The 26,191-nt window shown below is 45.9% G+C and overlaps 1 protein-coding gene and 1 long non-coding RNA gene across 2 annotated transcripts; one reads left to right on the forward strand and one right to left on the reverse strand.

Annotated features, from left to right (window-relative positions):
- Positions 1–2,565: 2,565 nt before the first annotated feature.
- Positions 2,566–10,633, reverse strand: LOC140912003 (uncharacterized). Its single transcript, XR_012159200.1, has 3 exons — positions 10,599–10,633; positions 3,893–4,008; positions 2,566–3,419 (listed from the first exon to the last, which is right to left on the reverse strand). It is a non-coding gene; the product is annotated as an uncharacterized LOC140912003 (long non-coding RNA).
- Positions 10,634–10,983: 350 nt separating this feature from the next.
- On the forward strand, positions 10,984–21,743 carry LOC140911873 (phospholipase A2 inhibitor gamma subunit B-like). The gene is made up of 4 exons (XM_078853014.1): positions 10,984–11,020; positions 17,313–17,465; positions 18,898–19,038; positions 20,520–21,743. The coding sequence occupies exons 2-4, from the start codon at positions 17,384–17,386 to the stop codon at positions 20,726–20,728; spliced, it is 432 nt and encodes a 143-aa protein (XP_078709140.1). The 5' UTR covers positions 10,984–11,020; positions 17,313–17,383; the 3' UTR covers positions 20,729–21,743.
- The last annotated feature ends 4,448 nt before the right edge of the window (positions 21,744–26,191 follow it).

Here is a 26,191-nt window from a genome sequence, read left to right on the forward strand (position 1 = left end):
TGGATTTGTGCTGGAAATGGCCCACCTTGATTATCATACACATTGTAAGGAGAATGATCACTTTAGATAAGCTATTACCAGCAGGAGAGTAGGGTGCGGGGGGGAGGGGGGAAGAGAAAACTTCAGTCGTGGTTTCACCTGATGTTCATAACTTTTCATATAATGTTGCTACGTGCATTTTGCCACTATATTACTGATCAGCAAGTTATGAGTTTTCCAATGATCTCTCACAAGGCATGCCTTGCACAAATATTATTACAATGGTGTGTAGGGTTGTGACAGGGCACGCCGCTCACTGCTAGGATGGCACCTCCTCCTGGTCACTCTGGGGAATAGCTTGTGAGGTCCACACCCCTTCCCACAATTGCACACCTTTCTCTGCCTCACGAGAGGGGCAGCAGCCCCTCTTTCACTCCACAAGCTGTTGCTGCCTCTTCATGACTTGGCCCTCCAACAGGTGTGTTCCCCTTCCGGGGTACCAAAGTCTTCCTTCAGCAGTCCTAGGCAGCCTTCCTGTTCACTGCCTCGTAGTGCCATTCCCTCAGTGACTGGCAGGGGAACCCAGGCCTGCCCTCTATTCCAGGTTCCGGCTCAGGGACCCTCTAGCCAGCAGTCAAAACTTTTTCCCTTCTAGGCCTTAGTGCTTTCCCTGAGCCCTGTCCTACCATCCTGGCTTCACCCTTCTCTGGGTTTGCCAGCCCAAACGCACGTCCCTTCTCACAGGGAGTGACTGCAGGCTCTCCCCGCAGCCCCTTCTGCTGCCAATTTCCTGCCATTATAGGCCCAGCCCAGCTCTTTCCTCCTCACCTGGGGTCCCTCACTCAGTCAGGGAATTTCTTAGCCAGCTGATCCATCTCCGCTGTGGCCTGTTGGATTAATTAGCTCCCTTGTTAGTCTTCATTATCCCTTTCTGAGCAAGTGTGAGGTGAACACTCCATCACAAGGGTGTGAATACAAGGGTGCATTCAGTCACACCTTCCTCCTTTCCCTTGTTTGGGCAGGTGGGCTGAACATGGCACTTCAGAGGCTGGTTTAGATATAGATTGGGCTGGTGGCTCCAGATTCCCCTGTCCTACAGGAAGGAACCAGCCAACCCACCCTGCTAGTGCAGCCATGCCAACACAGCCCACCCTTGAAGACCTTTTTTGTGCCAAGCCATCACTAGGTGGAAGGTGATAGAAATGAGGAAATGAATAGGGAGGTCCAGGAAGAGAACAACTGAGGCTACATACAGGAGAAGTGGGCCAGGGAATATGACAGGACTTGGAGAGGCTGAATGTACTGAGGGGCACGGGGGGTGGGGGAGGGGGAAGAGAGAGAGAGAGAGAGAGCTTAGAAAATATCACTGGTGTAATAGTTAGCTTAGGGCACTGGGCACTGGGAGCCTAGCTTCTGTACCTAGCTCTTCTTCTGAGGCCAGAGCTTCACTATAAAGTTAAGTCAACCCAGGTACATCGCTGAGTGGTGTGAAAAATCCACACCTCTGAGTGAAGTAGTTAAGCCAACCTAAGGCCACGTTTACACTACAAAATTATATTGGCCTAACTTATGGGGGCATACAGCCAGGGCAGTTATGAAATTGCTTGTGTGTGCGTGTGCGCACTTGGCTCCTTGTGTCGGCACTGTGTGTCCTCACCAGGGGCACTTGTAACAATTGGACTGTCAGTGTAGGGCATTGTGGGATGGCTCCTGAAAGCCAGTAACAGTCGACATAAGCAACTGACAGTGCGTCGACCTATTTACATTGACCGTGCCTCTACACTGCTCAGGGAGGCAGTGTTACTGAATTGGTGTAGAGAGGCATTTATGTCAGTGGGAGCCAAATTTAAGTGAAGATACATCCACAGGTAGGTCAATGCAAGGCAACTTACGTCGACCTAACCCCGTAGCGTAGACCAGGCCCAAGTCCCCATGAAGACAGTGTTAGGTTGATGGAAGAATGATTCCGTTGACTTAGGTATCACCTCTCAAGGAAGTGGAGTACCCATGCCAAAAGGAGAATCCCGCCCGTTGGCACAGGTAGTTTCTACACTGAAGCCGTACCACAGTGCAGCTATGCTTTTGTAGCGTTTCAAGTGTTGACAAGACCTGAGTCACTTGGTTTGTTTGTCGTTAGAAAAAGAAGAAAAAGCTATTTGTACATACGAATTAAATCCATCATCAGGGATATGGACACATAGATTTGTTAATGTAACTGAAATCAAATCAAAATGATATCATTTTTCAGACACCATTCATATGGGGGTTTCTGGAGACCTTTCATCTTTGAAGCGTTAAAGGTGAGCGATAAACTGGAGTTAATTTGCATTGCAATTCAGCATTTGTCAGACAGTTGGAGCCAGGAAGCTGTTAACCTAATTGCTTTTCTAATAGTGCCAGGTGTGAAGTACAGCAAAGCCAAAGACACACACACACACACACACACACTCACACACACAAGATAAAATGAGATGAATAAAATCTTTTCCTGACATTACCAGACATACACAAAGATGATCCTTCTTCATGCACTTTCTGTGCTAGGATTGTATCAATAACAAATACACTTTATTTTCTTCTCTTTTGGGAATAGCTCTTGGTGGTAATAGTTAAAAATTGATAATAGTAAGTAGGAAGGAATAAGTCTGTCTGAAGAAAAGAAGGAAGGGATGAAAAATGATAGAGGTTTCACATACTGTAGTGCAGGAGCACTCAATAGATGGACCACAGGCAGAATCCAGACCACCAGACACTTTTGAATGGACTGTATTTACTTATTATTATAATTATTGCTATTGCAGCATGAAAAAATGTTTCTTTGGAGTCTGGCCCTGGACTATACGTTGACCAAGAAATTTGGATCTTGATAAAAAATAGTTGACTACCCCTGGCATCACTGCATGCAGATTAATAAATGAAGTGTGTGTCCTTGCTTCTATTATAAACCTTTATTGTCAGAGGCGTGCGAGCAAGGTTCAAAGTGAGCATGGTGGGTTAGAATGCCATTTTTGGCACTCTCTGATTAGTCCACCAGTTTCTCCAGCTCTAATTTCAATAATAAATTAAGCTTTTGGATCTTATGGCTACAAGGAAAAACCTGAATGTGACCTGATGGCTGTGTCATCTTACTGAGGCCTGGTCTACACTGGGAAAATCCACACCCCTGAATGACGCAGTTAAATTGACCTAACCCCTGGTGTAGACAGCTCTGGGTGAATGGGAGAATTCTCTTGTCGACCTAGCTGCTGTAACTCACCAGAGCATGGGAGGACATCATCTTTTGCCTCTGATGTTGTTCATGTTGTTAATATAATTAATACAAAATCCATAGATCCATAGCCTCTTCGGGAGGTGGGGTACCTATACAGACCAGAGAACCTCTCCCATCGGTGTAGTTAGCGTCTTCACTGAAGTGTTTTAAATGTAGACAAGACCTGAGTCTGCAAGAGAGATGGACAAACAATAGGTTTAAGAGAGGTGTAAACCTGCCCTGATTCATCCTCATTGGGTGCTCAATCCAAAGGTTAATATGATAGTTTGAATGCTGATCCTGGAAGGTACTTTGGGGCTTTGCCCTGTGAGCAGAAAGACCAAGCTGAGGTACTACTTTCCCAGGGTGGTTGGACACCACAGAAGTCAGAGATGGAACAAGACCTTCTTTGGACACTTCATGAGTGCTTGTGTCATTGCACAATGTGGTGTACCATGAGTAGGTATCTCAGAGTGCCACGCACAGCCATCTGGCACAATGCCTTTGGGGAACATTTTGCCATGTGTTGTGAAGTAGAAAAGGGTTGTGCAGGGATCTCGGGGAGCTAGGGGTCAAGCATCCACCATGCAACTTCCTCTATCCCTTAATGCCATCCATATCCTGTAATTTTCATGACTTTTTTTTTTTTTAAATTCCACAAACCTGTGAGGCATTTTTCGGTGTGCACCTCTGACAAGAAGGGAGCCCGCAGAACTCTGCACTCTTCTAATCAACGTCGCAAATACAGGGGACAGAATGATGTCTTCGAGGACAGTTTGCTGAGGGACATAGCAAAAATCAGTTCAAAGTTGTTGATGGGCTTCATGGAGCAGCTGAAGATGGTGGAGCACCACTTCTGGGGCCAAGAAACAAGTTGGTAAGAGCACGTTGTACTGCAGGTTTGGGACAATGAACAGTGACAACTGAATGTTCCTGGATCTGTGTGATGTTCCTGGATTTGTGTGCCAAGTTCTCCCCAGCCAGGGACACCAGTATGAGAGCTGCATTGATGGTGGAAAACCAAGTGGAGCTCTCATTCTAGTGGGAGTGGCAGCGTGGGGGAATACAGACAGATGCATGTGAATGCTTGCTGACTGAAGGAAGGGGAAAGAGCAAACTTCACCAGCATGGATACCACCCCCACTGTCTCCTGGGACCCTGGGATCCAGCATGACACCATTGTGCCTTCAGTGTCATGATCCTGAGAAATGTTCTGATCAGACCAGACCAGAAAGAGGGACACAGATGACATCACCACCTCCACTGGTTCTGGCTAAATCCTGATCACCCCCCCGCCCACACCCCGTATGTTCTTTTCCTTCCCAACCTGATTACATCTCTTTCCTATTCTTCTCCTTTTGCCCTCTATCTAATAAGGGTCTGGCTCAGCGAGCCACGACTGTATATTTTACCACACTGCTGTAAGCCTGTGCCCAGAAAGAAGCAGCTAAAAACAATGTCTTAAGAAGCCCAATGCTGGTACAAGTTTGACAAATCTTGCAGTGGCTGATCAGACCGTGTGCTGGGCTTGTGGTTTTCCAGCAGCGAGTGGAAGTTGACACTCTCATTCCACTCTCATTGCAAGTGAGAGTTGACACTAGCTGCCTTTTCTATCTTTTTCTTTTCTCTCCCCTCTTGAGTGTGTTTGTCTCATTCTGCCTCCAGGAAACAGGACTGGACTTTAACAACAACAATAAGGAGGTTGTGGAATCTCCATCATTGCAGATATTTAAGAACAGGCTGGATAAACACCCATCAGGGATGGTCTAGATAATACTTAGTCCTGCCTTGAGTGTAGGGGACTGGACTAGATGACCTCTCGAGGTCCCTTCCAGTCCTATGATTCCAATAATAACAGCTCCAGCCGAGCTCAACTTATTGTTTCTCATTTCCCTAGAAAAAGACAGTTACTACCATCTAAGACTGTCAAACAAGGGTTTTTTTCCTTCTAAAGGATCTCTCCAGCTAAAGGGAAAGAACAATGGAAGTTGTTAAAATGAAAAATTTACTTACTCCCTTATATGTCAAACGCTTTAACTGGTTTTCCTTCTTTTCTGTATCTTTAATAAAAGGTTAAAAGGATGTTTCCTGGTGTGTTTGCTGTGGTGCTAAGTGGCTGAGATTTTTGTGTACCAAACCCCAAACCTTGTTTAACACTGTTTAATGTTGGACGGTAACGGGGTCATGTTAACACCTTTGACTCTTTGGGCCCATATAGTGCATCAAAATGAATACAACAAGCCTGTTAAGACATTGAAGAGTAACACACAAAACTGCCATCAAACCTGGCCCCCTTTTGATCCTCATGGCATAGAGGTCCAAGATGGAATGATAACAAAGACTGACCGTAGACCCCATGACTTCTTTCATTCACACATCTCCAGGCATTTTCCAAACCATAAAAACCCATTTCCAAATTATTGTACATTACAGAAAAGACCTCTCCCACCACTGAAATGCAGCAGCTCTGGGGCAGACAGCTAGAGCTTATTTAACAGCACACACAACTGTTGGGGATAGGAGGCGAGGAAGAACATAATGTCCAAGGCTAAGTTAGGGATTGGGATTTGGCCAAGACACTATCTAACTTCTCTGTTCTTGCAGAAAAGTGCTGTGAGATCCTGAATGACAAGTGAGCCAGACAATGATCTGATGTCTCACCCTGGTGATGGCACCAGCGACAGAGTGCCCTTTGAATGGGCCCGGAGCCTGAACCTCCTGTCTCATCCCTACAGGTGCTCCCCCTGGACCAGGGATCAAGGCACAGTGGCACAGGGCATGTGAGCAGGGTCAGAATGAGTTCTCCCCTGACATCTAGTGATGAGCTAGACTCATCAGGACTGGACTGTATTTGTGTAAACACACTTACTCTGCCTAGGTATTCAGCAGACAGAGCTGCATTGCCAAAGTGGTCAATTTTGGCTGGGGTTGGGTTACAAATCACTTTAGTATTGAATGCAAAGGTAATGACACGTTGCTATCCTTATTGCATGAGTAAAAGGCAGCAGAACTGTGCTTAGCATCCTGATTGAAGGGGTCACCCTCAATTGAAGCGCACTCACTAAGCAGGGTTTAGGGATGCCAAATCCCAGCGAAGTTTGAGAGAGTGAGGACAGGTGTTCCTACCTGGTGGGGTGGGCTCTGCCTAAGAGTCCTAGGCCAGGTCGACACTACAAATGTCCATTGAAAGAATGACGTCACTCAGGGGTAAATCCACACCCGTGAGTGACGCAGTTATACTGACCAAACCCTGGTGTAGACAGTGCTGTGTTGACCTGCCCTTAGGCACCATTTAACCCTCCCACTCGCCACTGTTTGAAGACAGCTAATTTGACCCACTAGAGAGTCTCTGTTTTGTTTTATGATCACTGGAGCTGGACTCACTGATAACCAGGTCTCACTGCTGAGCCTTAGACCTGGCGTGGGACAGCTGGCGCAGTGAAAGAGAGGGCCTAGCCCGCATCAGCAGCGAGGTTCCCCACTCCCCCCTGAAATCACCCAGAGCTGGGTGAAGCGGTGGAACCTCAGAATGTGGCATCACAAAGAGTGGCACCGGAGTGAATGATGGCAGCGGTGGGCAGCCATGGCAGAGTGAGCAGAGGTGTCAGAGGCATTGCTTGATGCTTCTCCTGCCCCCAGACCCCCCAGGGGTGGGAGGTGAACCCCCATGTATGCACCTCTGAATTCTGGGTGTTTGCTGACCAACTGTGAGTGGCGTGCAGCGGTGGGAGAGGGGAGTGATGTGCTAAAAGGACGTTCGTTCATCGGGCTGAGGACAGGTGGGACACTGAGGCAAAGGACACTGCCCAGTGCCCTGTGGGGTGGGTGGCTTATGTTTGCACATTTTTGAATGTGGGTTTGGTGTTTTCTAAAACGAATGCATGGTTCCCTTTTCCTTGTCATAACAGTTCTCTTTTCTCTTGAACAGACTCAGTGCTTGCGAGTGGGGAAGTTGCTTCTTAGAGGTGACCAGGGGTGGTGTTAAGTTTTCCTAGAATCCTGGGTGGGGTTCAAGCTGGTTCTGGGTTGCAGTGTGAAGAGGAACCCCTGGAAGTTATGCATGCACTTCCAATGCCTGTGGTGTCCTTTATCTGCAGATAAATGCAGGACTCGAGTCACCTGCCAGGTGCTTCTGGACAGAAGCCAACTGCTAACTACTGGGAGTTAGGAGGAGACTTTTCCATCTAGAGATTATCCTATAGGTGCCTATTACTGGGTTCCTTGTACCTCCCCCTGAAGTGGCTGGTGCTGGCCACTGCTGGAAGCTGGAATCTAGACAAGGTGGACCACAGTTTTGACCCAGTCTAGCAATTCCTATGGAAAGAAAGAGAGGTATTTAAGTGGCAATCAAGTGCCTCTTAGGCTGGCGAACCTTGTGTTTATTCACTGCAAATGTCTAAGTCCTTCCTTGAGACTGGGGTAATCGCATTTGCTTTGACATGCTGGTAGAAAGGCAGGGGACTGTCAGTCCTGGTGTAATTGGAGAAAAGGCCAGTGTTGCTCGGTAAACCTGGCACTGCAGCAAGCCAATGATACATCTCCCGTAGCAAAGCGTAAGTGGTGTCATTCTATCCTTCCTTGGGCAGGTAAGCAGTTAGGAGCGGTGCTGGTGTGCAGTTATACTGACAGGGGTGTTTGCATTACAGGGGCATTACATAGCCGGGATCATATCAAAGCAATAAATAGCAATGATCCTGCTACAAAAGAAAAGCAATTGCTCCACACCTTAGGAAGAGATGCCCTCTACTTGTCAGCTGTTACATAACTGTCCACTACAGGATTTAGCATCAGATAAATGTCCGACAGGACAGTGGAGTGGAGTGGATCAGTCAGATCCAGCAATCCCTGTGATTTCTCCACTTGGACAGATGTGTCTGCCTTGTCTGCAACTATGCAGTTCCCAGAGATAACTGTATGGAAGGTAGGAAGGATTAGTTACAAGGTGTTTCTTAGCTAGGGGCATCTGAAAAAGCATGATGCGATTCAAAGAACATTTTTTTAACAGACCCAATTTTAATTCAAGCTGTCTCATAACCCAATTAACAGATGTATTTGAAAGTCTTCTGAAAATTGAGGTTTTTCCTCACAGGATGTGTCAGGGTTCCTTCCCCACTCTGAAATCTAGGGTACAGATGTGGGGACCCACATGAAAGATCCCCTAAGCTTATTTCTACCAGCTTAGGTTAAAACTTCCCCAAGGCACAAAGTCTTTGCCCTTGGATTAGGTAAAACGCTGCCACCACCAAGTGTTTTAGACAAAGAACAGGGAAAGGACCACTTGGGGGGATATTTTGGGGAAATAGGAACTCCAAGCCCTTACACCCCCTTTCCTGGGGAGGCTTGAGAATAAGATGAGCACAAACTCCTTGGATTTTTAAGACCCAAAAAACCCAATCAGATTCTTAAAAATCAGAACTTTATTAGAAGAACAAAAAAATATAAGAGAATAACTCTGTAAGATCAGAATGGAAGATAATCTTACAGGCAGTCAGATTCAAAATATAGAGAATCCCTCTAGCCAAAACCTTAAGTTACAAAAAGACTCAAAAACAGGAATACACATTTTCTCCCGCACAGCGAATTTCACAAGCCAAAAAACAAAAGAAAATCTAACACATTTTCTAGTTATATTACTTATTAACTTTATAGGAGTTGAATTGATTGCTTTCTTGATCTGTCCCCAGCAGAGGCATCACACAGACAGACAGATAAAAGCCCTTTTTCCACCCCTCCAGATTTGAAAGTATCTTGTCCCCTCATTGGTCATTTTGGGTCAGGTGCAAGCCAGATTACCTTAGCTTCTTAACCCTTTACAGGTGAAGGATTTTGCCTCTGGCCAGGAGGTATTTTATAGCACTGTATACAGAAAGGTGGTTACCCTTCCCTTTATATTTATGACAGGATGTGTGCTGTAAGTTTGAAAATGGTACACAGCATTCTTCATTCGGAATGCATCCGATGAAGTGAGCTGTAGCTCATGAAAGCTTATGCTCAAATAAATTGGTTCATCTCTAAGGTGCCACAAGTACTCCTGTTCTTTTTGCAAATACAGACTAACACGGTTGCTACTCTGAAACCAGTATTCTTCATGTGAAACAAAGATGCTGAATACCTGCTTTAAATTAAACAAAGTAAAAAACAATGGACCCTTAACTATGGAGCTTCTCCCAGTAGGTCCATAACAGTTACATTTCCCATAGTCCCTGGGAGTCTTCAGCAGGGTGTAGGAAGGCACTTAGCTTAACTTCCCTTATTTGCCCGAATTTCACTTGTGATGTTCCGCTGTTCAATCCAGTCTATAAAAGCCCCTTTTGAAGTGTTTGCTGTCAGAAATGACAATTCAGCACCTCTATTCCCATTGCAGCCTGTGCTCTCCCTGTCATCATGAAGGTTTCCTTCTCCTTCTGCATCCTCTTGGCTTTCATAGATGCAGGTGAATCCCCTGATTTTTGGACTGTTGACCCTGTCGCAGCCCAAAGTGTAGAACCGGCCCTGGAATTGCTGTTCTGCAGTTGGGTGTCTTCCCATCCTGGTGTGAAATATCCCTTACCCCTATGGATTTGTTCCTGCTGTCTTGTATTGGGATTGTGATAAATAAAGGGGGAGCTCCCTTTTATGGACACCCAGCCAGCCAGTTAGATATAAAACCCTTATTAGGAGCTGTTCTCTACTTGCTTTACCTGTGTCAAAGTTCCTCCCCCACTCTGAACTCTAGGGTACAGATGTGGGGACCTGCATGAAAAACCTCCTAAGCTTATCTTTACCAGCTTAGGCCAAAACTTCCCCAGTAACCAGTATTAGTTTGGTGGTGGTAGCGGCCAGTCCAAGGACAACGGGTGGAATATTTTGTACCTTGGGGAAGAGCTGTTTGGATGCATCCTTCCCCCCAAAATACTTCCCAAAACCTTGCACCCCACTTCCTGGACAAGGTTTGGTAAAAAGCCTCACCAATTTGCCTAGGAGACTACAGACCCAGACCCTTGGATCTTAAGAACAATGAACAATCCTCCCAACACTTGCACCCCCCCTTTCCTGGGAAATGTTGGATAAAAAGCCTCACCAATTTGCATAGGTGACCACAGACCCAAACCCTTGGATCTGAGAACAATGAAAAAGCATTCAGTTTTCTTACAAGAAGACTTTTAATAAAAATAGAAGTAAATAGAAATAAAGAAATCCCTCCTGTAAAATCAGGATGGTAGATATCTTACAGGGTAATTAGATTCCAAACATAGAGAACCCCTCTAGGCAAAACCTTAAGTTACAAAAAAAGATACCCAGACAGAAATAGTTATTCTATTCAGCACAATTCTTTTCTCAGCCATTTAAAGAAATCATAATCTAACACATACCTAGCTAGATTACTTACTAAAAGTTCTAAGACTCCATTCCTGTTCTGTCCCCGACAAAAGCAGCATATAGAAAGACCAAGACCCTTTGTTTCTCTCCCTCCTCCCAGCTTTTGAAAGTATCTTGTCTCCTCATTGGTCATTTTGGTCAGGTGCCAGTGAGGTTACCTTTAGCTTCTTAACCCTTTACAGGTGAGAGGAGCTTTCCCCTGGCCAGGAGGGATTTCAAAGGGGTTTGCCCTTCCCTTTATATTTATGACAACCTGTAAAGGGTTAACAAGCCCACAGGTGAAAGGAAAGGAGTGGGCACCTGACCAAAAGAGCCAATGGGAGGGCTAGAACTTTTTAAAATTGGGAAAAAACTTCCCTTTGTCTGTGTGTTGTTATTCTCTGGGAAAGAGGGGAACAGGGAGCAGTTATGCTGTGAGAAGCTTTAAGCCAGGTATGAAAAACCATCAGATCATACCTAAACATTGCTTATCTGAAACCCCAGAAATGTAAGTAAATTAGGGAATGTCTAGAAAGACACGATTAGGGTTATTCCTGTTTATTTTTTACTGGCTTGTGGACTCCTCTGTGCTATCCCCAGGTGCTTTTGTTCTGCTTGTAACCTTTAAGCTGAACCTCAAGAGAGCTATCTTGATGCTTAATTTTTGTAATTGTTTCTTTTTAAATCTAGCAAAAGCCTAAGTTCCAGATGTATTTTCTTTCTTTTTGTTTTTAATAAAATTTACCCTTTTTAAAGAACAGGATTGGATTTTTGATGTCCTCAGAGGTTTGTGCATATGTTGTTTAATTAGCTGGGGACAACAGCTAATTTTCTTTGTTTTCTTTCTCACCTCTTCCCCGGAGTGAGGGAGTGAAAGGGCTTGAGGGTACCCCACAGGAAGGAATTCCCAAGTGCGCCTTCCTGGGTTCCAAGGAGTTTGCATTTGCGTGGTGGCAGCATGTACCCATCCAAGGTCAGAGAAAAGCTGTGACTTTAGGAGGTTAATACAAGCCCGGAGTGGCCAGTATTAATTTTTAAAATCCTTGAGGAACCCCACCTTCTGCACTTGAAGTACCAGAATGGGGAATAAGCCTTGACAGGGATGAATGGGGTTTGGGGTTAGCTGGATTCATCCTTCATGCCCAATGCTCACTTTGCTTTAAGTGAAGAGAAGGGATCAGGAACTAAATGGGAGGAAATGACGAGAAGAGAAGGGATCAGGAACTAAATGGGAGGAAATACCAGCTAGACATTAGAAAAGAGACTCATAGACTTTAAGGTCAGAAGGGACCATTATGATCATCTAGTCTGACCTCCTGCACAACGCAGGCTACAGAATCTCACCCACCTACTCCTGCAACAAATCCCTGACCTATGTCTGAGCTACTGAAGTCCTCATCTCATGGCTTAAAGGCTTCAAGGTGCAGAGAATCCTCCAGCAAGTAACCCAGGCCCCACACTGCAGTGGAAGGCGAAAAACCCCCAGGGCCTCTGCCAATCTGCCCTGGAGGAAAATTCCTTCCTGACACCAAATATGGTGATCAGCTAAACCCTGAGCATGTGGGCAAAACTCACCAGCCAGACATCCAGGAAAGAATTCTCTGTAGTAACTCAGATCCCACCCTATCTAACATCCCATCACAGGCCATTGGGCATATTTACCACTAACAGTCAAAGATCAATTAGTTGCCAAAATTAGGCTATCCTATCATACCATCCCCTTCATAAACTTATCAAGCTTAATCTTGAAGCCAGATATGTCTTTTGCCTCCACTGATCCTCTTGGAAGGCTGTTCCAGAACTTCAGTCCTCTGATGGCTAGAAACCTTTTTCTAATTTCAAGTCTAAACTTCCGGATGGCCAGATTATATCCATTTGTTCTTGTGTCCACATTGGTACTGAGCTTAAATAATTCCTCTCCCTTCCTGGTATTTATCCCTCTGATATATTTATAGAGAGCAATCCTATCTCCCCTCAGCCTTCTTTTGATTAGGCTAAACAAGACAAGCTCTTTGAGTCTCCTTTCATAAGAGGTTCTAGCTGCAGGGTACTCTCTCCAGTGAGTTATCTCCATTGTGGTTGAAGCAGAGAGGAAATGAGGCACGAGGGGGGAAATGGAGAGCTGCATCATGCATTAGTGCCATCCCTGGACTAGAAGAATCAGGGAATCCTATCCCCCAAGGCTCCATACCAGCTGTAAAGTGATACTGACCCCTCAGGACATACAAGCCCCAGCAGCGTTGCTGACTGTTCCCTTGAACGTTGTGGCTTAGTCAGACAGGTCAGCAGATACAAGAGGAAAACCAGAGGATGCCTGCTGGTGAAGAAGAGGAAGCTTGAAAGGAGAAGTGAGAAACATTCATAGCAACCGCTAAGACAAAGTGTGTTCCCTTTCCTTCCCTAGGGAGCTCTCTTCAGTGCGAGGTTTGCCATGAAATAGGGGCGAGCTGTTCCGGCCCCATGGAAACCTGAGATAGTGGCAAAGATACCTGTGGGGTCATAAAGCATGAAATTGTACAAGGTAGGTAAGAGAGAGCTTAAACCAGAGTGGTGCAGTGGGACAGAGCTGGGAGGCAAGACTCCTGGGTTTTATTCCTGTCTCTGCCACTGACTGGCTGGGTTACCCTGGGTGAGTTACATACCCACTCTATGCCTCAGTTTCCCATCAATCAAAGGGTGGGGCATGATGCTTGTGAACTCCCTGGATGAAAAGCACTAAGTATTATTATTAAGCCAAGCAGTGTTCCCTACCTGGCAACAGTGTGAGGGTCCAGTTTTCAAATGTGGAGGGGAGGGACCTAAACACCAATTTGATTCTCCAGGGCACCTGTTTGAGCATCCAGATTTATGGCCCCAGCACTGTAGCTTTGCCTGTATCCCTTCCCACTTATCCACATCCCCAGTCCCTAAGTCACCCTGTCATCCCCTCAAGGCACCTGCGTCGACATCTGGACACAACCCAGCTGGGTGAGTGAGATTCACCTTTAACCCAGGCAGTGTCAGATACCAGAGGGCTCCCATAGGCAGCTCCTGTGGGAGGGTGCTAGACTCAGGAGCCTGGTATAGAAACAGGGACAGATAGACTGCGTAAGGACCCACTGGCCTGGAACCAGGGGCTCGGGGAGACGCTACTTCCTCGCTGCAATCTGGGATGCCACCCTGAGGTGCTGAGACATGAAGCCCCACAGGCAGTCCTGCCCGAACAAGGACAAGCGACAGCCCTCCATGATTCCCTGGCACTCCCCATATAAACCAGGAAGATGTTTCTGAAAGTTGCCTGAGCAACGCAGACCACCAGTGTGTTTCTGTCTTAGACTGCCCTTTGCCAAACCTCGCAGTGACAGACTCCTGACTCCTAACCTAGTCAACCTTGGTCCTGGTTTACTCTCCTTGGCTTAAAGCCCTTTGCTGTCCTTGGTGAAAGCCCCTTGCCAGCCTTACCCTGATTCATGCCTCACTCTCTCAATTTTTAACAGACTCTGACTTGGTTTTGACGTGGCCTGTCTCTGGATTGATCTTGACCTCCGGTCCTGATACTGAGCAGCTCACTTGATGCCCAGAGTCCTCCCATGACCCAGCCCTGATTGGTAGAGAGCCAGCACTATACAAGCATCTAGCGTTAGAGATAGACCAGCATCAGTGAGTCTAGGGATGTAGATAGATAAACTCCCCCGCTTCTCAGCAGCCTTACCAAGACTTTACAGGGCACAGGGATAAAACTGGTCTCCTTCTTGGCCAATACAACAGGGATTCATAGTTTTCAAGGCCAGAAGGGACACTGCGACCATCTAGTCAGGATCTCCTATAGAATGCAGGCCGGAGAACTTTCCCCCCAATAATTCCTAGAGCAGATCTTTTACCAAAACATCCAATCTTGATTTTAAAATTGTCAGTGATGGAGAATCTACTATGACCATTGGTAAATTACTCACAAGTTATGCCTTATTTCCAGTCTGAATTTGTCTAGCTTCAACTTCCAACCATTTGATCATGTAATACATTTCTCTGCTCGACCGAGGAGCCCAGTAGTGAATTGAGGACCTCCAGGACTAACAGCACAAGTCTCTACAGCTGAAGCGAGGCTCTTGGTAGCTCAGGGCTGTAACGGACTATCATGCATGGAGTGGGCACAGATGGGCACGCAGCATATCTTGGACCAGTGGGTAACAACTGTTTACTAAAGAGTCCCAAGAATGGGGTGTTCTTGCTGGGGTACAGCTGCAGTGAGACTTGGTGGCCACTAGCTGCTCCCCATGTAAATATTACAGTATGAGGTGGGGAGGCATGAAACTCCTCCCTAGTGTCTGAGATGTGATTGTGGGTAATCGCCATGCCCCCATCAGCACCAGCTGCAGGATGGTTTTGTTGTCCTCAAGCCCCATATTGTTTTGTATCATCCTGTCACGATGCTGGGAAGGCCATGCTGTGTCATGATTGCGGGGAAAGGGAAGAGAGGGAGCAAAGAAGTCACTGCAGGAAGGAATGCCCCTCAGGGCTGGGTGTGATAGTCAGGGTCCAGACACTCCAAGGGGAGAACGGGGATGGGAGAATCTGAACCCCAAAGAGTAAGCAATTGAATCAACCAGTTGTACACCATGTTATTGTGTATAAAAATATGTCGAGTAAGATCTTTTATGAAAGCTTGTAATGTTCTGAACTTGATGGTTCTTAGGAGACATGTATACAGACTGTGGGTATGAATCTGTGTATTTCTGTATATAGCACAGTATGCTCATGCCCTATGCTACAATTTTAAATACACCTGTCAAGGTTCCTTCCCCACTCTGAACTCTAGGGTACAGATGTGGGGACCTGCATGAAAGATCCCCTAAGCTTATTCTTACCAGCTTAGGTTAAAACTTCCCCAAGGTACAAACTATTTTACCTTTTGCCCTTGGACTTTATTGCTGGCACCACCAAGCGTCTGACAAATATATAACAGGGAAAGAGCCCGCTTGGAAATGTCTTTCCCCCGCAAAATCCTCCCTAAACCCTACACCCCCTTTCCTGGGGAAGGCTTGATAAAAATCCTCACCAATTTGCATAGATGACCACAGACCCAAACCCTTGGATCTTAAGAACAATGAAAAAGCAATCAGGTTCTTAAAAGAAGAATTTTAATTGAAGAAAAAGTAGAAGAATCACCTCTGTCAAATCAGGATGGTAAATACCTTACAGGGTAATCAGATTCAAAACATAGAGAATCCCTCTAGGCAAAACCTTAAGTTACAAAAAGACACAAAACCAGGAATATACATTCCATTCAGCACAGCTTATTTTATCAGCCATTTAAACAAAACAGAATCTAACGCATCTCTAGCTAGATTACTTACTAAGTTCTAAGACTCCATTCCTTTTCTCTTCCTGGCAAAAAATAACACACAGACAGAGAGAACCTTTGTTTCTCCCTCCCCTCCAGCTTTGAAAGTATCTTGTCTCCTCATTGGTCATTTTGGTCAGGTGCCAGGGAGGTTATCCTTGCTTCTTAACCCTTTATAGGTGAAAGGGTTTCTCCTCTGGCCAGGAGGGATTTAAAGGTGTTTACCCTTCCCTTTATGTTTATGACAACACCTCACAGCAGCGACGGGCTCCTTCCAAGCCAGGTGTTTTCACAAAACCAGTCCCAAGTAATGACGCATGAAAAGACAAATTATGGACTATTACAGTTGACAGAGACACCCTGACTGTCAAATTGAGAGGGAACCCCCCGCAATGCTCTGATTAACCATGAATTGAGAGAAAGGATAAACCCCTGCAAACCCTCTTACAAGGGAAGGGAACAGGATTTGAAGTGAAAGGTATCAGAACTGAGGAACAGTCTCAGGCATGGGGCTGTCTGTCTTGCACACTGGATCCCCTCTATGGCAGGGGATATGCTGGGAAACTGTTCAAAGGTAACTTCTATTAGCAAAGGGAATTTAGCTAATGTTGAAGTGTAAAGCCTGAAGTTGAATATTTATGTTTATTTTCTGTGTCACTTGTCCGTGTTTGCTGCTTCTTCCTAGTTCATCTTTGGAACTGTGATTTGTCTACAACATAAATGTCTTGTTGATTTTTACCCCAAGCAGGTCTCTGATGTGCAAACTGTGTGGAGTGTGTTTGCCAAAATGAACTGATAACCAGGGGCAAGTTTCACTTCTTCTGGGGGGTGACGAAGCAGAGTTGGGAAAGTCCGAGTGTCCAGTAGTTAAGAACTTGGTGGGTAGAGAGATTTCTGGGGACTCAGGATCAGAAGGGCTGGTGGAGTCGCCGGGGCAGGAGTAACTGGGCTGGGTAAGACCTTTATGCTTGTAGGGTGGCTACTGGTGTCAAGGCTCTGAGTCATAGGGTATGTCTACACTAGCCACATTACAGCATGGCAGCACTGTGAAGTGGGCAGTATAGACACACTTTATCGCCGGGGGAAGAACTCTCCCAGCGATTAAAAAAAACCCTTACCCCTAACGAGGGGCGGTAGCTTTATCGCTGGGAGCATGGCACCCGGTGATAAAGCGCTGTCTATATTGGCAATTTTCAGGGCTAAAACTTTAGTCGCTTGGGGGGGGGGGCGTTTTTTCACACCCCTGAACGACAAAAGTTTTAGCCCTGAAAGTGACAGTATAGACACAGCCACAGCAATGTAGCGTTAACACACCCAAAGTTACAGGACTGGCGGTGAGAGAACCCCTTACTGCTCTGGGGGAGCCTCAAAGCATCACAGTGGGCCTGTTTTGTTCGTAACTCCACATGTTTTTCTTTGTTATAGTGTCAAGGAGGATTGTGATAACCCAAAAGTCCTACCTGTACTCCAATAGTTGCCGAACAGACCCCATTAGTATGAACTTTGGGAACGGAATGACACACAGGAGCAGAATTACCTGCGGTGTGGGAGAAGACTGTAAAACAGCGTCTGACCCACGTATGTATCTACGGCATGTGCTCTCCTCCCCTTTCCATCGCCTCCTCTTCCTCTTCCCACCCACCTGCCAGGAGGAGGCTCATCCTAGGCTTACAGTGAAACTCCTGCTCTCTATCCTAAGTTTGCACCAAACTGGGAATTCACCCAGACCCCGCCAGGGATTGCCCTGCTGCTCTCCAAGCTGTTGTGAGAGATTAAGAATGAGGTGAGATTTCAGTAGGAAATTTCACCTGCTTTACAGGGGTGCTCTACGGAATAACACTGAGTCCCTGAGAACATGCCGGGAGCAGTGGACTGAATAACTCTCAGTCCCTGAGAATAGCCACTTGACCTGCAGTGGGCCTGTTGTATTAAGTGAGAGGGAGTATATGGTGGTAAAATAACCCAGTCGCTGTCCAACATTAAACAGTGTTAAACAAGGTCCGGGGTTTGATATACAGAGACCTCAGCCTGCTTAGCACCATGGGAAACACACCATGAAACATCCTTTTAATAAAGAAATAGAAAAGAAGGAAAAGCTATGAAAGCCTTTGAAAGGTAAAGTATGAAATCAGGCTTTCATTTTCACACCCTTTCCCTTTAGCTGGAGAGAGTCTTTAGGAGGAAAAAAACCCCTTGTTTAGTCTCTTGGGGTAAATAACTGTCACTCTCGGTTGCATTTTGGATTCAGCTGGAGACAGTAAAGGCGGTGATGTCATCTGGATCCCTCTCTCTGGCCCTGATCTCTCAGGATCAGGATGACAAAGGCCTGGGGTCCCAGGAAACAGGCATGGGAGTGGGTATGGCAGCCATGATGGTGAAGCTCACTTCAGTAGTCTCTGTCTGTTCTTTTGAGTGTTCTGCTCCCTCCCAAAAAAGAACCCGAAAAGGGAGGGATGGACAGAACAGCCCATCCCCTCATTATTTTGTCCACCAATTAGGCCTAATAGCTGACACCGATTTTGGTTCATTAACTTCTGTTTCCAAGTCTTCTGTGTTTACAGAGCATGATTTCAACGTAGTCCTTGAATTATATCGGTGTGGCTTTTGGTTTGGACTAATTTAGTCTCTCTGTTCTGGTTCTCTTGCACCTATTTATTACATTCCTCATTGAAAATAACAACCTATTTTCCATGGTAAAAGTTATAGACCAGTTGTCACAACAAGCCTTGCACTGAATAACTCCCCGCTGGGGTGGGGAGGAGTAGGATAGGCGTCTGAGTTCCTACTAACCAGATTCTACACGGGAGAAGGCTTCACTCCGCAAAACTCTCATGTCAGCAGAGACTAGACTCAACTGCCTGTGGTATATCCTGAGCTAGACCTGTAGTCCCTTGTTGTGGGAGGATTTAAAGGGCCATTTGATGATTTGCTGCCAAGCTCCCTCAACCCAATGCCAGCTGTCCCTGCTAACATTGTCAAAGCTGACTGTGATCCTTCTGGTTGTTCCCAGTGCCACTGATGAACACCATTCCCAATGGCCTGCAGTGTCCAGCATGCTACGCTGAGAATTCTTACCAGTGTAGTGAAAACACCGTGAGTTGTACGGGAGTCCAGACCCAGTGTTTTGATATAGCTGGGAAAATAACCATCGGTAACTTATTTATTTTTTCCTGTTAGATTTTGGTTAATTTTGCAAATGCCATTCTATGAAATGCTTCAAAGAGAAATGAGAGAAAGCAAATTTAAAAAAAAGCAAAAGAAATATCAATGACACTGAATGGGAACAAATCTGAAACTGGTACAAGGGAATGTTTTTCCCCCCCTTTCCATGTTGTGTACAGTTAACCTGTGGAATTCATTGCCACAGGGTATTATTGAAGCCAAGATCTTAGCAGGCTTCATAAAAGAATCAGACATTTAGAAAATTAATAAGTATGGATAAGAACATCTACACTTATGGTAGATAAGATCTAAGCCCTCTTGCTTCTGAGTCTAAAACAGCTACTACCTAAATGGAGATTATGAAGAAACTTCCCCTCGGGACAGGTGACCATTTAGCTATGTATAACCATGATCTTCCTCTGAAACATATGCTACTGGTTATTGTTGGTGGCAGGATACTGGATTAGATGGACCCCTAATCTGATCTGGTCTGGTAATTCCATTTTTCCTGAATTAAAAAAAATGTAAACAGTGTCTCCTTGCTGCTGATCGGTAGCAGGCTGGCTTCCCCTTAGAAAATAAATTAGTGTTATGGAGTCTGAGTATTTTCTGAGTGTAACTTGTTTATTTACACTACATACATCAATCCCTGAACAGAGGTGATTGCAAGCAACCCTCTCTTTCAGAAATCTCAGCCTCCAAACCAAAGCCTGATTCCCAGGAAGCAATGCACCAAGTATTGGCTCTAGATAGAGAGATTAAGACAGAGAGCAAACTCTCCTGCTGCTTGCAACAGCCCCGAACCCCACCAAAAAAACACCTGCTTCACAAGCTAACAACCACCCAGCATCTTGTCAGACTAAAGAGTGCTTGCACACTAAGAAAAAGGACTTGCTGGACTGTGTGTAACAGAGCCACCAGGTGACTCCCAGTCTGAATAAACATCACTCATGTATTTAGATACATAATTACATGCATACTTTCTCTGACACAATAATACTGCCAGTTCTCCAGCTGGCCATAGAGACTTCCAGAGTAGAAAAAAATCCTGATTCCTAATGTAATAAGTAGAAAAATCCCCATGTGAGGGGAAAAATTGAAAAGCTTCCCATCCTTTTATTCATCAGAAAGCAGGGGGTGGGGGGAGCCCAGTTGACCCCCATTATTTCCGGTCAATCAAACTGACTCCAGTTGCCTCTTTAAATACATTTTAAAAGAAACATCTAAAGGCTTTCAGAGAAAGTGACCTGACAGGAACTCTCCTGCCCAGCAGAGGAGCTAACACTTAGTGTCCTGCCGGTGACTGGAAGTGGCAGGGGATGAGGGGTGGGAAGAGGAAGGATCAGAGAAGGACAGGGAGACTAGAACAACCTTGATAGCCTCACAGGGGGTAGCACTATTGGGACTGACTAGCGACAGGATGAGCCAGAGCTCCCCTGATGCCTGGTATGTGCTTCTTCCTCTGTGCAGGTGTCCTACCCCTAAAAACTGCAATGAAGGGCTGCACCACCGAGTCTGAGTGTGCTGCTCCAAAAGGGGAGAAAGGGTTGGATGTGGACTTCGTGAGGTTTGAGTGCAAACCAGCCTCCAGCAGAGGCCACAAGGCTCTTGGATTTGCCCCTCGAGTCGCCCTCCTTCTAGCACTGTCAGGGCTTATCTTGGTGCTGCCGCTTTCTTGATCTTCCCTGCAGGCCATGGGACACATGCCCAGCATTGCTGTGCGGAAGCCACTCTATCTGCTGCTCGCACATGGCACGTTCTGCATTTGTTTTTCCCTTGTAGGGACTCTCTGTTTTCTACTGGAATCTCTCTGCTTTAGCCTTTTTCAGTGAAGTCAAGAAAAATCTTCTAGATATTTGATCTATTTAAGCTGGTGAAGTTTACTTATATTGGGCATCACAATGGCTAGACTGGGACCCAGCGAGACCCTGTATAGAACCACTAGACAGAACAAGTGGTGGAAATGAAAGCATTCAAAACAACCACAGGGTCTGCCAGCATCCAGCAGCCTCAGTAAAGATCCCCTTTATATTAATTCCACCTGAGTCTGTCCCTCTTCTTCTACCCCCTCTCATTAAGGTTGTGTGGCAGAATGTACCCGTGTATTCACACCCTACACACTGTTGAAATAACCTTTGTAATAACCTTGCAAGGTGTGATAATTGAACGGCGTGCAGATGGGGGCGGGGATGCGGGGAGGTAGCTCCCTTTTATGGACACCCAGCCAGCCAGTTAGCTATAAAATCCCTCTTAGTAGTTGTTCTCTACTTGCTTTACCTGTAAAGGGTTAAAAAGTCTCCCTGCATAGGTAAAAGGAAGGGAGTGGGCACCTGACCAAAAGAGCCAATGGGAGAGCTAGAACTTTTAAAAATTGGGAAAAAACTTCCCCTTTGTCCGTCTGTGCTGTTCTCCCGAGAAGCAGAGACAGGGCTGAAACTATGCTGTAAGAGCTTGTGTCTGGTATGAAAAATCATCAAATCATACCTAGAAACTACTCATTTGGAACCCCAGATATGTAAGTAAATCAGGAAATGTCTAGGAAGACGCAATTAGGTTTATCTCTGTTTATTTCTTTATGGCTTGTGGACTCCTCTGGGCTAACCCCAAATGCTTTTGTTTGCTTGTAACCTTTAAGATGGAGCTCAAGAACCTTATTCTTGATGCTAACCCTTGTAAGTGGTTTTTTAAAAAAATCTAGCAATAGCCTAAGTTTTCAAATTAATTTTTTTTCTTTTTAATAAAATTTACCTTTTTTAAGAACAGGATTGGATTTTGTTTCCTAAGATGTTTGTGCACAGGTTGTTTAATTAGCTGGTGGAAACAGCTGGTTTCCTTTGTTTTCTTTCTTAGCTCTTCCCTGGAGAAAGGGAATGGGCTGTGAAAGGGCATGAGGGTACCCACAGCAAGGAATTCCCAAATGTGCCTTCCTGGGTTCTCAAAGGGGTTTTTGCACTTGGGTGGTGGCAGCATCTACCCATCCAAAGTCAGAGAAAAGCTGTAACCTTGGGAGTTTAATATCAGCCTGGAGTGGCCAGTATTAGTTTTTAGAATCCTTGCGGGCCCCCACCTTCTGCACTCAAGGTGCCAGAGTGGGGAATCAGCCTTCACACAAGGTATCATTTGAAAACTCATAATTTACTGATCAGTATCATCCTAATAATATACATGTGTCAATTTTATATGTGAAATTATAAGATTCCACTGTATGGTGTTGTTAAGACATGTTCCAAACTGGGATTGGCAAATTGGTCTGTCCTAAACAAAGGAATGTGTGCTCTGCTTAATTTGCATTTAAGTAGTAAACAGAATCATTAAACAGGAAGAGGAGCAAAGGAAATTCAAACAGGTGAGGAAAAAGCAGCAGGGAACATCCTTCCCTGTAGACTTTTTGTCTCCTGATATCTAATTGGAAACATTTTTCAAGAGGGGGACTGAAACTATACAAAGGAGGGACAAACACCACAAAGGATACCCTCCCCCACACACTCTATTCCTATCGATTCACTGCATCAGAAAGGACAAAGGAAGCATGCATTGGATTCTGGGAGAAAGGGTCCTGACCTAAGAAGTTTGGTTAGTAAGACTGCTGAAAGTGTATGGTGAGAAACTTTGCTCGAATCTGATATAGTTTGTTAAGTTAGATTTTAAGTGAGTACAAGTAATGAGGCATAAAAGTCAGAAATGGTTACAAGAAAAATAAAGATAAGACATTTACTAATATCTCTCTCTTTGTAGTTAATAGTTGTTTTATTGTTTTATCTAATGCAGGGTGTTTAAATTGAAGTGTTTGGGAAACTCCATTTGGGGTGGCATGGGATATACATATTATTTCTATTAAAGAAATAACAGACTTTATATAAACTCATATTGTCGGGGAGAGGGCTGGGCAGTACAGGACAGACATTTCTGGGTGAAAATCTAAGACTGCGAGTGTGTTGGGGTCACCCTGTAGTATAACCGAGGCTGGTGAGGGCCAGACTGTAACCCAAGTGTGGCTGGCAGGCTGCAGTTACACACAGAGGCTCAGGGTGTGGCTTGCATGCTGGAAGGCTGTTTGTGAGCGACCCAGGTAGGAACTCCATCAGCAAGGCATTGTAAGGCACCCAAGGTTGCAGGGCAGGGATGGCACAGCTGCTCATTTGTCCACATTGTACCTGGGTATGTCACAGTTTCACTTTCACACTGGTCATGAGGCCAACCATCAGTTGGGGGAGCATTAGGGACGCCATCACAAAAATCACTGTCCCCCAGAATCAATCAGTGCCGGCTGTCCTCTGCTCTAACCACTAGAGAACACTCCCTTTCAAAGCCACAAAGGGAACCCAGGAGTCTTGTCTATCAGCCACACCAGCTGTGACTGATACTCACCACCCCTCCTCCCAGAGCCTCATACAGAATCCAGCAATCCAGGCTCCCAGTCCTGTGCATGATCCAACACACGATATTGTCTCTTAAAGGTGAGTACATTGTGTGTATTTGTGTTGTTTTGTTTTATTTTCCAGAAGAGAAATTAAAAGGAGAGATCTGTCCATATTCCTTCAGGGTCAGCCCCTGTCAAGGAAGGAGAACAGAAACTGACATTCTCAGCAGAAAATGAAGGGGAGCTTGTCAATGTTCTGTATTACACCAGAGCTGAGGATCTGAGCCCTGTATAAGAAGGTGGAGGATGGACTGGGGAGGGAATGATGGGACTGAAAGAGACTGACTAAAAAATGAGTATGGTTTGCAGGGTAAATGTAGCTATGTTCATCCCAGGATATTAGACAGACAAGGTGGCTGAGGTTATATCTTTTACTGACACAACTTTTGTTGGTGAAAGAGACAAGATTCTGAGCTTAAACAGGACCTGAAGAAGAGCTCTGTGCAAGCCCCAGAGCTGGTCTCTCTCACCAACAGTCCAATGAAAGATATTACCTCACTCGCCTTGTCTCCCTCAGTGAACATGGCACAGAGATGGTAATTCACGCTGGGGAAGATCAGACTCACCGTAGCACTCAGATTAAATATTTATATCCTGATTGAAAGCACACCAGCATGTCCCTGGTGTGGTAGGATGTACTGCCTCTTTAAGGCATGGTCCAGAGCTTAGGGCCACAATAGCCTGCGCACAGCCAAGAAGCAGCCAGCTCCACCCTGTTTCTGGGCTATATAAACAGCAAAAGGAGGCAGAGTGAGAAAGAGGGGACTGGAGGACATACTGATTGCAGGCCTCAGGCATTAGTCTGACCTGGGCCTTAGAGACTTTGCTTTCTGACTGTAAATTTGGTTGCTGTGAGGTAAGGGCTTTATGAACTTGGTTAAGATGGCTGCTCCTTCCCTGACTTGAAGCCTAAGGGGGAAAGCCTGCCTGCCTCGTGGCACAATAAGAGAACGAGAAAGTCTGCTGGCTGGGGTTGGTTTGTACGCTGTCTTAAGGGGAACATGTGTTTTGTTAGTTTGGTTTTGGCCTCTCTTTCTTGGATCCTGGGTACCCCAAGAAATGACACTGAGATTAGTCCATCTGTATGATGCAGTGGAGCTAAGTATTCTGTTTTCTTCCTGGCCTGTCGCATAGTGCTGACGTGCTCATGTGCAGCAGCTGCATTTCACCTCAGAGGTGGCTGCCTTTCAGTGGTGGTTGTCATCGCATGTAGTTTATACTGACACTGAAGACCTTGGAGATGCAAACCCCACCCGTTATTGGTGTTGATAATAAGTGGAGGGCCAAGGTGTGGCTTAAAACACAAGCTTCTCTTGAAAGAGGTTGAAGCAACAGCCTCCATAGCTTAGCCTGAGAGGAAGTGACACCTTTGTGTAACTAATGCCTGGGGGTTAGTATTAATTCTAGCAATGTGTGGACAGGAGTCAGGAGAACACCAACTACCTAGTATTAAATGTGACCGGCTGAACAAAATGAGGCCCTATTTGATTGTGGTTTTTCAGTCTGTATGAACTGGGGTGGCATCCTTGGATGCTTACGTAGGCTGAGCTGGGCTCCTCCCTCTGGTCAGAGCCCCCACTGGGTCTCTTGCCCCCCCAGCTACAGCCTGCATTGCCAGCTGAACCTGCATTTGCACTTAAGAAGCTGACTAATGCAGAGCTTGGCGGCCTATGTGAACAGTTAAGTGTGTGACCCCTTCAAGTAGCACCTCACAATCTTCAGTGTATTTATCCCCACAACTCCCCTGTGAGGCACGGCAATGCTGTTATCCCTGTTTTGTAGGTGGGGAACCGAGGTAGAGAAAATAAGTGACTTGCCCAAGCTCACACAGGAAGTCTGTGACGGAGGAGGGACTTGAACTTTGGTCTCCAAAGTCACAAGTTACTGCTATATGCAACAAACCATCCTTCCTTTTGGCATCCTTCAGCTGCTTCTAGTGCACCTCTGTAACAGGCCCACTGTCCCAGAGCACCCCTTCATGGCCTTTTGGACAGTCTCCTGTGTTGAAGACTTGGCCTTCTGACCAGGTTCCTCTAGAGTCCCACCTCTTCTGCAGTTGTCAGTATCCTTAGAGCCCCAAATGCTGTCCACCATGAATAGAAAATTGCATATACTCAAATGTTTTCTGCCCTTCCTGGATTCTCAGGCCTAGTCTAGCCTGGAGGTGGAAGGAACTGGATATGGTTTGAGTTTCTTGCAAGACCCCTTCTCCTACCCTCCTGCTTCTCGGTGCTTGACGTTGGGGATTCTTTGGCTATGCTGCCTATCTATCCCCTCTGTTCTGAGTTCCAGTTCCTGTATATAATACACTGGGGTCACAGCACAAGTTTGCATCATTTTACCAGAGACAACATTTTCCTGGAGGCCGCAGCTGGTGATCAGCTGCACCGTGAGCATTGAGTGCTCTTGTAATGTCGTCTTCGTTCAGACCCTTCAACCCTCCCCAAACAGACAGGAGGGCCTTTAAGCCAGGAATGGTGTCCCTAGCCTCTGTTTGCCAGAAGCTGGGAATGAGTGACAGGGGATGGATCACTTGATGATGACCTGTTCTGTTCATTCCCTCTGGGGCACATGGCACTGTCCTCTGTCAGAAGACAGGACACTGGGCTAGATGGACCTTTGGCCTGACCCAGTAGGGCCATTCTTATGTTCTTTCTTTCAAATACTCCCAACAAACTAGCTGATGGAGAATGAGATGTGGGGTGGAGGGAGTGTGGGAGGA

The sequence above is a fragment of the Lepidochelys kempii genome, chromosome 5 (assembly GCF_965140285.1).
Source record: "Lepidochelys kempii isolate rLepKem1 chromosome 5, rLepKem1.hap1, whole genome shotgun sequence".
NCBI classification, from domain to species: Eukaryota; Metazoa; Chordata; order Testudines; family Cheloniidae; genus Lepidochelys; species Lepidochelys kempii.

Excerpts from the sequence above, each read along its gene's own strand:
- LOC140911873 (XM_078853014.1), top strand. The coding sequence starts at position 17,384 with ATGAACTTTGGGAACGGAATGACACACAGGAGCAGAATTACCTGCGGT. Across the intron at positions 17,466-18,897 it reads TAAAACAGCGTCTGACCCAC|TGCCACTGATGAACACCATT; the intron begins GTATGTATCTAC and ends GGTTGTTCCCAG. Across the intron at positions 19,039-20,519 it reads AGCTGGGAAAATAACCATCG|GTGTCCTACCCCTAAAAACT; the intron begins GTAACTTATTTA and ends TCCTCTGTGCAG.